Here is a 12460-nt window from a genome sequence, read left to right as displayed (position 1 = left end):
AGGGACCAGGATTCCGCCCAGCACAGGCTGGAGGAGTGCCCCGCATGGGCCTCCGAGCGGAACATCCTGGTTGCCCGGATCAGGCCAGATCTCTCTCCGCCAGGCATCGTAGCGGCTATGTTGGCGGATCAAGAGTCACATGAGGCAGTGATCTCCTTCTGTGAAGCGGTGATGCTTCAGAAGGAGGTCGCCGAGCGTGATCGAGAGAGGGCCGATCCCGCTCGGCGGCGGCGTACGTTCGCGGCTGCGGGCGATCGGAGCGGGGGCTTCGTTCGCCAGTAAGTTAGGCAGCCGCGAGGAGGACGACGGGGCGGTGTGGCCCGCTTCGTCATGAGGAGAGGAGGGGGAGGACGTAGCTCCTCCTAGGTGCTGGGGGGGTTCCGGTGCGCAAAGTCGATCCCGGATCCTTCCCACTAGAGCACCCGAGAAGGCCACCGTGGGGTTTTAGCCGGTAGAAGTCCCGCTGCCCCTGCGGCGGCAGGAAAAAAAAAAAGTCCCCCTGGACGCGACGCGACACTTCGACTCTGCCCCAGTGTGTGTTGAGCCTTAGTTTGAGATTTATTTATATGGAATCCATGTTATGTGGTCTGTAATGGAATCATAATGATTTTTCGAACGCAATAAATTTTGACTTTCTACGGAACACAAACGATGTAGGGACAGGCATTAACCTACTTCTAAATGTTAAACAAACGCGTTGTGCTCACTTTAAAAGTTTCTCGAAAACAATTTCAATTTCCGAAGTAATTTAGGCGTCTACAAATTAGAACCGAAATTAAGCATGGTCTTGGAAAATTCAATGTACATTGGAATTAAGTTGTATTGGTCAGTGAACTGGATACATGATAGAGAAAAAGAATCGCTATTTAAGCCTTGTGTTTCGCGTTAACAAACAACGGAGATTTTGATTAATAGGATGCTGCATTTCTGAAAATCAGCAACATTGTATTTATTACACGTAGCACCCTACAAAATACTTTTAAGTTCAATTAAGTTTTATTTTATTTCATGTAAGGTTTCTGAACATTTGCTTAACATGCATATTATTCAACCCAGTTATGTATCGGAAAATTTAAAATCTGTCCTACCCAAAATATAAATGCCGAAACTTAAAATTGTTTTTCGTATCAAACGAGCACCAATTTCCTTTTTAATTTCCCATTTGCAACGGATTCACGTGGATGTTTTCGCAGCATTTTATTGAAGACCATTTCCTTGTCTACTACTACTAACTAGAAAATTACACAGACCCGTATTACTTTTTAAGTAAATTTAAAGCTACAGTATCATAGTATTTTTCATTACGGCAATTTTTGTATCAGTTACTTGAAGAGCTCAAGGTAAAAACTAAAGTAAATTTTTCTATGTACCAACATGATTAGAAAATTTACCTAATTCATTATTAAAAGCTTATTCGTGTCATAACAAAAAATCTTTCGAAGCCCAGAAATAATAAAAATTCACAATCAACATACCTTGCGACGTGTACGGATTACGAGCATAGGTATCTGAAACTCATTACCAAATGAGACAATAATTTAAAATTTGCCACCGATCTCTGTTAAACCCTCTAAACCTAGGACAATGGTGTCTCAAGTGGTTCTCAAGAAATGCCTCTAACTTTAAAGCTCGTCGTATATTTCATATCCTATTCATGTCCCATTTCACTTTATAATGGTACACCTAATACTGAATAAGAATTTTCAGGAGAGCTATCATCTTACAGCTCAATTATTCCCATTGAATACAGAGTACTTCTTTTAGGTACGATAAAAAGAGATAAGGGAAATGGAACTTTGTCTGGAATTCCCATAATTGCTATATTATTAACCGACTTCAAAAAAAAGGAGGAGCAACCATGACAGACCGCCACTCTGAGGTCCCAGGTTCGATTCCCAGGGAGAAATATTTGTATGGCCTACATTTATTTCTCTCGTGAGTTTGGATGTAATTTGTGGTAGACAACCACACGCGTACTTTATATGAGTCACTTCAACATCCTTTAAACAAAAAAATGGATGTATCTGAATATCTATCTTTGTTTATATAATACCGCATAAATTCATATAATACCTTTTTTGTCTATTATGATCAAAATCGGAACAGGATATTTACTTAAACTTCAAGAAAGTGATACATATAGAGTGAATAACTCCTACTGAAATCCCGGTATTATTGTATTGCATATTGTTCTATGTTATCTACATATGTATGTAAATTTGTAAATGATTAATTATACTAGTTTTTGTAAGTAACAATACTTCCTTTTGATTTTTTGTATTTTATTTATTTTTTGTCTTTTAATTCGGTTATGCTGGCTGGTACTGTATTGCTAAATCACAAGGTCCCAGATGATCGAAAACTCTCAATATGGAGAGAGAATGCAGCGCGTTGACAATATTATTATTATTAGGGTGGCTTAATTCGGGGCATATTTAGCCCTATTGTGATCACCACTAATTATAGTTCGGAACCAAGGCCAACAGCATTGAAGATCTGGAGAACTTTCCTGACTCCGCGTTGCCAGTAAGGAGTAATGCGCTGACTCGCTGGATGCTCGGAACTTGTAAAAATAACGCGTTTTAAAGCTTATTATAACATCATTTTACTCGAGTATTTTGTGGTATCAGTACAATAAACAAGGTTGTAAGCAACCTCATTGTTTGTTTAATCTGTGCTTGCAACATCTTACGTGTAGAGTGTGGCTAATGAGGCTACCACGCACCTGCAGCCATTCAGAAATTTTCGCAACAACGCCCACAGACGACTTTCTCGCTGTAAAGCGAATGAAAACCGCCTCTCGTCTTCATTGTGTGCTTGCTAACCGTAAAACTATGGTGTATAATGAAAGATATAACAACAAATAATCTATTTTCACTTGGCATAACAACATTCGACATAATTTATAAGGATATAATCACTCATTGAATATAATTAATAAACGGTGTAAACAACAATAGGCATAATTTCAATGTGTATAATAAACCTTCAGTATAACAAATTAGATATGATTATGATTAGATAACATAACGAACTAATGGTATAAATATTACCAGTATAATGTATTAAATAATATAGCACATTATTTCGTTTTACAAAGAGTTGAAGCGCCTAACTGAATAAATTTGCAAATATACCTGTAAGAGAAACATGACGATTCTTTCCTACCTACTGATTTCGCATCGAAATTTAGTACTAGCACTGTATGTACTAGCAGTTCTAGCCTACCTAACCTAGGGAAAGTATCAGTTCTATTAAGATAATTTTTGTGTGTTTTCGAGCCTAATACTCCTCGCTAGAGACAATCTCTAGCGAGGAGTAGGTATTATAATAGATATGACCGACGATAGCAAGCGTTTCTCTAAAAAATGCCGAACTCACTCCGAACTTCTTAAATTAATCTTCGTAAATTAAATTAGTTCTTAAAATAATTAAATAAATACTTAAATTACACGTAACGGGAAACATAATCATATCGGTAGCGTAGTCCATTCCTTTGTCTACGCATTAGGAAGGAGGAAGCAAAGTGCTTCTGCGAATGGGTGGTATATCAACGACATAAAGATGGAGTGTTAAGAACTTTTTAGCCAACCGAAGAGGAACGATGAAGTTGGAATAATAAAACAAGTATTGTAACTCAGGAGTTACAATACTTGTAGGAAAGGGCGGGCCATTTCGCCTCATGCCTCGGAGCATAGGGTTGTCACAATAAATAATAAATAAATAAGTACTAAACAACATCACATTTATTTCTCTAATACCGAAGTAAGTAACTAAAACACTTGTGTTACGTTACCGCAAACACCCAGACCCGAGATAATGTACAGAAGTTAGTTTCTACATTGACCCAACCGGGGATCGAGCCCTCACTATGAAAACCGGTGTACAAGCCACTAGACCAAGGAGGCCTTCAAAGTCGCAACGTTATTACTTCAGTTGTACCTACAAATTGCAAAATGTAATTTGAAAGAATTGAGATATTCATCACAACATTCTCGTACTATACTGAAATAAATTTTGTGAAAGAAGTAAGTACTTACGTATCGATATTTTTATCCCCGGATATGATTATAAGACCGTGATTGCAAACAGACTCTCGTGTCTTGTTCATTGTGGCAGGGTTCATATAAATCATTTTAATAATAATGCTATTTAGAATTCTATAATGTAATTTGTCTGATAATTTGTTTGTTTCTTAAGTTGTAGTATAAGTCGACATTTATAATATAATTTATGCTTAAAAAACATGTCGTCAGAATATACTGACCTGAAGAGGTACTGTGTCATTTCGCTGTCCCAGTACTGGTCACTGAAGTCCTGCGGCTGTACAGTGAGGCCTCGGGCCAGATCATCGAAAGCTTGACCCATTTCTAACAGTAGAGGTCTGTTGAACCAGTCACTGATACGCACTGCACCCACCAGGTTACGCTTTTCTGTGATCAACCTGGATAACAAATTTTAAGTACTAAATAAACTAATAAACTCAAGAGGTCTTCTTATCTGCAGATCGTAACTCTGAAGAAGGTCAAAATTCCGTTTTGTATCTAGATGGCACAGATCAATAGCCTGGAAGTAATTTAGATTATGTAAATGCCAATGGATATTGATTAATTCATCATTAATATGAAATATAAGTAGTCATTTTTTTCCTTGTAATATTATTCAATTATTGACCATGAGCTTAAATTGTTTTCCGAATTTTGACAAACATACGTGTCAATAGATGGCATTGTGTTACAAACTAATTTATAAATTAATGCTTGTTAGCATGGGTAGTAGATGGCGTTGATCCTAAACGAAATAAAACAATAGACGGCAGTATCCATAAAAATCTGTGCAATAAATGCCATCTATTTTAAATTTTTATTGAACTGATGTTCAATTCTTTTTTGTGAAATCACTCCACTAGTTTGCTATATTTGTGAATACAAAGATCGAACACTCAGAAAAAATTCCTTCGATCCGGCCGGATTCGAACCGACGTCTTCTAGCTAACCGTGGCAGACGCTATATCAACTAAGCCACGGAACGAACCAGCGGACCTCACGAATTTTTCTAAGTGCATGCGTCGTATCTTTGTATTTGGTTTTTTTTTTTTACGACATTAGTTTACGTTTTGGTTTACGACATTAGTCGTAGCGCCATCTATGATAAATCTATGAAACTTTTATCACCCAGTTAGATATCTTTACAGTTACCAGTCCTGGCGAGAGATGTCGCTATTCACTGTATTTTTAATCTTTATTAAATTGATATTCAATTATTTTTTGTGAAATTACTCCACTAGTTTGCTATACAGTCCCTTCTACAAATCCCGCGACTTCTCGGAACTGATTGTATTTGAATATGCATATTATTTATTTAAATTTGAGTACATTGGCGACAAATTATTATTTACTGATAAGAGCCTACCTCAGCTCTAAGTAAAATTTTTCCCGTTCTAATACGGTTCATTTTGTTTGAGTCGAACGGCAGAGGCACTGGCTTTAATTCAGAATCTATTTTTTTACTAACGAAATTAAAGCCATTTGAAAAATGTATATCGTATAGTATATTATTATGTGTCTTATTTAGTACAGTTGATGTAAAAAAAATGGTATATATAATCGCGTTTTACACCGTATAATCCTCATCAAGGTAAGTCCTCACTTTTACTATTTTTTTTTTCCAAAGTTATGGGATAATAGTCTCAAAAAATAATATTGTAAAGGGTTTTTCAACAAGAAGTTTGTTTTGTGAATCAAAATAAAACAATAAATTTAGATGACATTGATTCACATTTTTATTGCATTAAAAAAAGTAAGGTTTGGCAATTATGAGTGAAAAATGATAATCTGATAAATGTCCACCATGACCACGGTCACAGATTACATCATCATCATCACCTTACTTTTTTAATACAATAAAAATTTGAATCAATTTTTTTTTTTTTGTGAAAAAAAATTCTTGTTTTATTTTGATTTACTCGACAAAGTTCTTGTTAAAAAACCCTATAGTTGTGTTCCTATAGATACTTACGTATTTAAATTCTTCAGGCATTCAAAAAATAAACATGAGGCAACCTATATTCTGTTATGTTTAGAAAATAAACAGGAACAAAAAAACGCATTGATGACGAAATTGTTATGTTCATAACAAGAAAATTGTGATACTTTAGGTAAATTAGCTGCCTCAATTCCGATGACTGGTAAAAACTTACTGTAAATATCCTCGGATCAAGGTGTGGAAATGTCGAAAAGCTGCAGTGGCATGCTCATCCAAGATAGTAGGATCAACGTTGGGGTTGTAGTCATTGATGTAGCCGTGAGCCTCCGGATAGATTAACTTGTTCTTTATCATGTTTTCCAACCCTGTTAATGAAAACATACAACGTAGAGTAATTATTGTTCAAAGAAAAATACCAATAGAATTTTACTATAGTAATAACTATAATATTATGTTTATTTGATATCACAAATACAAACAACAATATGAGTATATTTCTAACAACATGTTTACGTCAAATTAACGATATGTTTTAACATTTATATGTATATATAGTACACACATCAACACTGTCTAGGGTCTTGAAGTCTCAACTCAGTCAGAGCTCAATTCTGTCTATATTTCACGTTTATTAAAATAACTCTAAAAGTACTGATCATATCAAAAAGATTTAAACGTCAATTTGTTCCTGGCAAATTTTTTATGTATTCTAAATTCAAATTTAAAACAAAAGAACGACAGATGCGATAGTATTTTGTTAACTTTGTACGATAGTTTGTTTTCCTCTGTGTGTCTTAAAGATTAAATTGTGTTTAAACGGAATTAACTTTTATTTCGCAATTTTATTAACTGCATTATTACTGGTTATTGTTTCTACACTGTGGAACACCGACATTTAACTAAAGAAGAGATATTGGGAGCCGTAGGCATGCTAGAAGCCGGCGCGATCCAGTGCAACGTTGCTGATGCCATTGGCACCAGTCAAAGCGTCATGTCAAGATTATGGTCTCGCTACCGAGACACTGGCGACGTGGTTGAGCGGTACACAGGGAATAGTTGGGTGACTACCGCAAGACACGACCAATTTCTACAAGTTACAGCAAGGAGACAACCTAACGTTACGGCTAGGCAATTGGTTTTAAAGCTTCAATCAGAGTGAAATCATAGTGAGCGACCAAACTGTGAGGAGCAGACAACACGAAGTCAACCTACATGCTTGTAGACCACTTCGGGTTCCAGCACTACGACGACGCAATCGCGGTCGAAAATTACAGTGTGCAAATGAACATTTGGCTTGGAACAATCGACTATGGTCTAGGGTGTTATTCTCGGATCAATCCCGGTTCGGCTTCTATCCAGATACACGAAGAATAAGCGTTTGGCGATCGCCTGGCCGTACGAGTCGCCTGCAAAATCCCCAGGAAGTCCAACCATATCAAGGTGGAACAATTATGGTATGGGCAGGAATAGGCATATTTCTATATATATATTTGTATAAGCATTATTCAGGAGGGATAACTGACCTCATTTGGGTGCAGGGCAATTTAACTGCCGCAAAATATCGTAAAGAGGTGCTGGAACCTGTAGTCCAACCACATCGGCGGGTCAGACCTTTATGCTTATGCATGATAATGCTTGCCCTCACACAGCTCGAACAATACCTAAGTTTAATGGCTGCAGCAACATAATGTTGAGACACTGGACTGGCCCGACCAGTACCCGGATTTAAATCCGATTGAGCACGCGTGGGACATGCTTGAACGAAGGGCTTTACGAAATTTTCCCAAAAATCTGGTGACAGAAAATCAGGTTTTTATGCATCTCCGTCGAACCTGGGAGGATCTTATTCCAACAAGGAGATATTGATAACCTCATTTTGAGTATGCACAATCGTTGCAGATGCGTTATACAGATCCGAGGTGCTTTTACAGATTATTGAATTGTATTTTGCAACACATTAATTGTTTCATTTAATTTTGTTTTTCTCTATAATAACCAAAAACAGAAGTTCTTATTTTAGTACAAAGTTAACTTTTTCTATTTTTACCATAAAAGCAATTAAAAATAAATATAAAAAGGTGTTTTATTAAATTTTCAGTCAGATTATAAAATACTGCGCATTTTGATATAAGAACGTTTCAAGAACTTGTTTGTAATTTCTTTGCAATCCATAAAAAACTAAATATCCGTAGACAGTGTTGATGTGTGTATATTGTTAACGCGATGACATGCCTAAAAGTATTGTGCATGGTTACAGTTGGTCTCACACTATGCGAACCTGTCATGTGGCGACCCTTTTACAAAATCAATTAATTTATTTTGGCGTTATGATTATGTTTTACTATATTTATGGATGACGTTGTGCTTTGGAAAACATTGCATAAGGCTGTCCAGCGTTCTATTGTAAATTATCTATAATGTGAGCAATTATTCACAATAAATTATAGGAAAATGAATAACGTAAGACTTGTTGGGGAAGATTCAAAACTGTTAAGTCTCAACCGGAAACGAGCTTACATCGTGGAATAAGGACTTACTTTCTTCTTACAAGAAAGACGAGTCAAGTGTATTCGTTGATACGCATCTAGATACGTCTCTGATACATGGCGCGACATTGCTAACAGAAGCATCTTTTTTTTTATAAGCCTAGGAAAACCCTGTATCGCGGGTTCCATGGATACACACATAGACAACCACAAATTACACTCAAACGAGATAAATAAATATAGACTATACAAATATTTCTACCGGCCCGGGAACCAAACTCGGGACCTCTGCATGGCAGACCAGCATGACAACCGTTCGGCCACGGAAGCATCTTGTTGTTCTAATAAATAATTTTATAAATATCAAAATAGTTATCAAGGTTTATTTATCTTGATAATTACTATGATAATTATCAATATTAATTATCGCTTCGAGTACTGTTTATAAAGGGTTTTTCAATTGGCGCGGGTAGATTTTGGCGGCCCGTGGCGGACATTTTGTTTTGGTGATATCTGTCAAATCTTTTGTTTATTATTCAGTTGCTTATGCCAAATCATCATGGCAAGTTGCACGATTGAACAGCACGTTCAAATGTTAAAACTTTATTATCAAAATGAGTGTTCGTTAATGCAAACGTTGCGCGCATTGCGCCCATTTTACAACACCCGTACGTTCAAGGAACGCAATATCGGCCGAGAACATCGGCGCGGTCCGTGAAAGTGTAAAACAGAACCCGATGCAGTCGATTCCTCGCCGTGCACAAAAACTCGGCCTTTCGCAGATCTCAACTTGGCGAATTTTGCGTCGGGACTTGGGTCTACATCCATACAAGATCCAACTACCCAGGAGCTCAAAGTTCATGACCATAGACAACGCCGTTTGTTCGCTGACTGGGTTTCGAATCGTTTGGAAGAGGACCCCAATTTGGGCCGAAAAATCATCTTTAGTGACGAGGCGCATTTTTGGATGAATGGCTGTGTTAACAAGCAAAATTGCCATATATGGGACGACACCAACCCACGCGAGGCTCACCAGGTGATAATGCATCCTCATAAAGTTACCGTTTGGTGTGGATTTTGGGCCGGCGGCGTCATTGGTCCGTACTTTTTTGAAAACGACGTTGGTGAGGCGGTCACCGTAAACGGCGAGCGCTACAGAACGATGATAACCAATTTCTTATGGCCCAAATTGAACCATATGGACCTAGACGACATGTGGTTCCAGCAGGACGGCGCTACGTGCCACACAGCGGATGCCACGATTGACATTCTGCAGGAACGATTTGAGGGTAAGGTTATCTCTCGCAGGGGTGATGTGAATTGGCCACCAAGGTCATGCGATTTGACCCCGCTAGACTTTTTCCTGTGGGGTTTCTTGAAGTCGCAGGTCTATGCAAATAAACCGCAATCGACCGATGCCCTAAAGGTGAACATAACACAGGCCATCGCTCAAATTCAGCCCGATCTATGCGGAAGTCATTGAAAATTTGACCACTCGGATTCGTGCCACCGTAAGAAGCCGAGGCGGGCATTTGCATGGTGTCATATTCCATACTTAATGGCATACATGGGCCTTACAAATAAAAAAAATATTTTGTTAATACCTCACACACAGCTTGTTTTATTCCATTTCAATATCTACCCGCCCTTATTGAAAAACCCTTTATATACACTAAGCTCTAGATGTCCTCATAGAATTGGAGAAAATTTCTATAAATGGGCGGTGATGATCGCATTTGAGTCAAAGAAAGAGCAGATACGTACATACATCATGCATGAAAATGATGCGACCATAAATTGTCGTAAGCATGTGACTGCTCTCCTATAGCATCTATAAATCACTCAAAGTGCGAGGAGGCATTTTTCGAATCAATGTAGTGTGAATGTGATAATTTAGGTAGAATATGTATCCAGTTATAACTTCTGTTGCAGTTACACAGACTAAGAGAATTATTCCATAACATTGAACAGATGAATGTAATCAATGGTGAAAAAAACTATTAGCGGTGATGGGTAACAAACTATTTTATGTGCATACAGAAATATTATGTCTATAGTCGGCAGAATATAGATATCAAAATTCTAGTAACGTGTTTTCCAACTTTAGCTTCACATTTTCCGTATATTATGCCATTAATTAGACGACTTCCAAAGTCGAGTGGCTAGCACACTGCTATCATGGTGTCTCTGAGGTTTCGGGTTCGATCCCCGGCCGGGTCAATATATTACTAACTTTTCTATACCGGCTCAGGTCTGGGTTTTAGTGATAGCGTCGTTGTCAGAGGTGGACGTTTAAACGAAAAGCACTTAAAAAAGTTTTAATTTTAAACTTAAGCTTTTTAAAATAAACGCATAAGCAGCTTTTCATTTTAAGCGTTGGTCACTGGTCAGTTCTATAGATACTCAACAATTTCATTTTTTACAACGTGCCTAAATTTCAAGTAGCGCCATCTATGTTTCCTAAACAAATTAATTCAACATAACGTTGCAACATTGCAAGCTTTTTTAAATATAAAGTCTTTGCGCTTAAACGTTTTTCTAAACGACTTTTTAATGTCAAACTAATAAGCGTTTAGTTTAAGTGAAAAGCGCTTATACTTAAGCGCTTTTCCTTAAGCTTAAGCGCTTATACTTAAGCGCTTAACGTTATAAAAATAAGCAGTTTTTTTCCATTTCAACGGTTAACAACTACAAAAGTTAAACAACTTATGTTTTTGAACGGTTTTAAACGCCAATTAACAAAATGTTAATATAAAAATATTATGTCATAAATAAAAATATAATTCGTTTTTTACAAAAAAAACTTACTTGTCTTAAAACTAAAGGTCCACTCTTGCATTTCGCTATCAACACAACGTTGCAAGCTTTTTTAACATAAAAGTCAATGCGCTTAAACGTTTTGTAAACGATTTTGTTTTTATTTTGTTAGCTTCAAACTAAAAAGCATTTAAGTGAAAAAACGTTTAAAAAAAGCACGCTTTTTTTAAAAAATCGTAACGTTTAGACGTTTAAAAAAATAAGCAGTTTTTCCCATCTTCAGTCGTTGTTTCCGATTTCACAACACAAACAAACTTTGTTTGTTTATTTTTTGTATTATGTGCTTTAAGTCTAGCGACTCTAGACTTGTATTTATAGATGTATATATAAATCTAGGGTCAGTAGACTTAAGCACGTAACAATGTACACATATTATTTCAGTCGCATTCTTTGGTATAGCTATATATACTCGTATATTACATGAACACACAAGTCTGTGCGAAAGAATATAGCCATTCAGATATTCAGGTATTTGTAATAAAAACTATTAATATCAGACAGAACACCAATAACGCATTAAATATACAATAAACAATCGTGCCATTGCAATTTGCGAATGTCGAGTATTATTAAACAATTTATTAAAAAGCGAGCAGTTTGACCGACATTGAAAGTGACAGTCTGCCACTTGTATAATTTAATTATTGAAATTAGTAAGGAACAAAATTAATTAATTTTATTACAGCTAATGCTTTTAAGTAAAACATAAATGTAGTGACCGCAAAAGGGCAAACAGAAATATTAACATATAAGTAAGTCTAGGTCTGCAGCATAAGTAAAACCTTATATTATCTGCTCATGCGTGATTATGACATGTACATACATTATCCGGCATTTTATTAAATAAACACGAGTAGCAATGAGGCCAGAATCGTGACTGGAATAGTTAACACCAAAAATTATACCATAGAGAGTAATATTTTAGCCCCTGTACATAGTACAAGTACAAATAATTGACTCTCGTAATGATTTCGAATGATCAAACTAACATGCAAACACACTAAATACTTTGGCTCAACTCACACTGGCGCAGAGTCGAAGCGTCGCGACGCATCATGTTTTTCGCCTGTAGCATATTCATCTATATAATCCAATTATTACGGTCCAAATATGTATTTTGCAAATATGGAATCGAGCAGCGACGCGCGTCGACGCTTGGTAGCATTCGAGCG

General features: G+C 36.8%; 1 protein-coding gene across 5 annotated transcripts in view; it reads right to left on the bottom strand.

Annotated features, from left to right (window-relative positions):
- The window catches only part of LOC113229300 (peroxidase-like), a 155864-nt gene that overhangs the window by 16401 nt on the left and 127003 nt on the right, over positions 1-12460 (bottom strand). For all 5 annotated transcript variants that reach the window (XM_026462850.1, XM_026462849.1, XM_026462848.1 and 2 more), the window contains 2 exons: positions 6200-6350; positions 4268-4444 (listed from right to left, as the gene is read on the bottom strand). In XM_026462850.1, coding sequence (XP_026318635.1) covers positions 4268-4444; positions 6200-6350 — 328 coding nt within the window. The remainder of the gene's footprint in view (positions 1-4267; positions 4445-6199; positions 6351-12460) is intronic.

Source organism: Hyposmocoma kahamanoa, unplaced genomic scaffold (assembly GCF_003589595.1).
Source record: "Hyposmocoma kahamanoa isolate Upper Pololo Valley unplaced genomic scaffold, ASM358959v1 296, whole genome shotgun sequence".
Taxonomy (NCBI): Eukaryota; Metazoa; Arthropoda; class Insecta; order Lepidoptera; family Cosmopterigidae; genus Hyposmocoma; species Hyposmocoma kahamanoa.
This window is presented reverse-complemented; position numbering and strand designations above follow the sequence as displayed.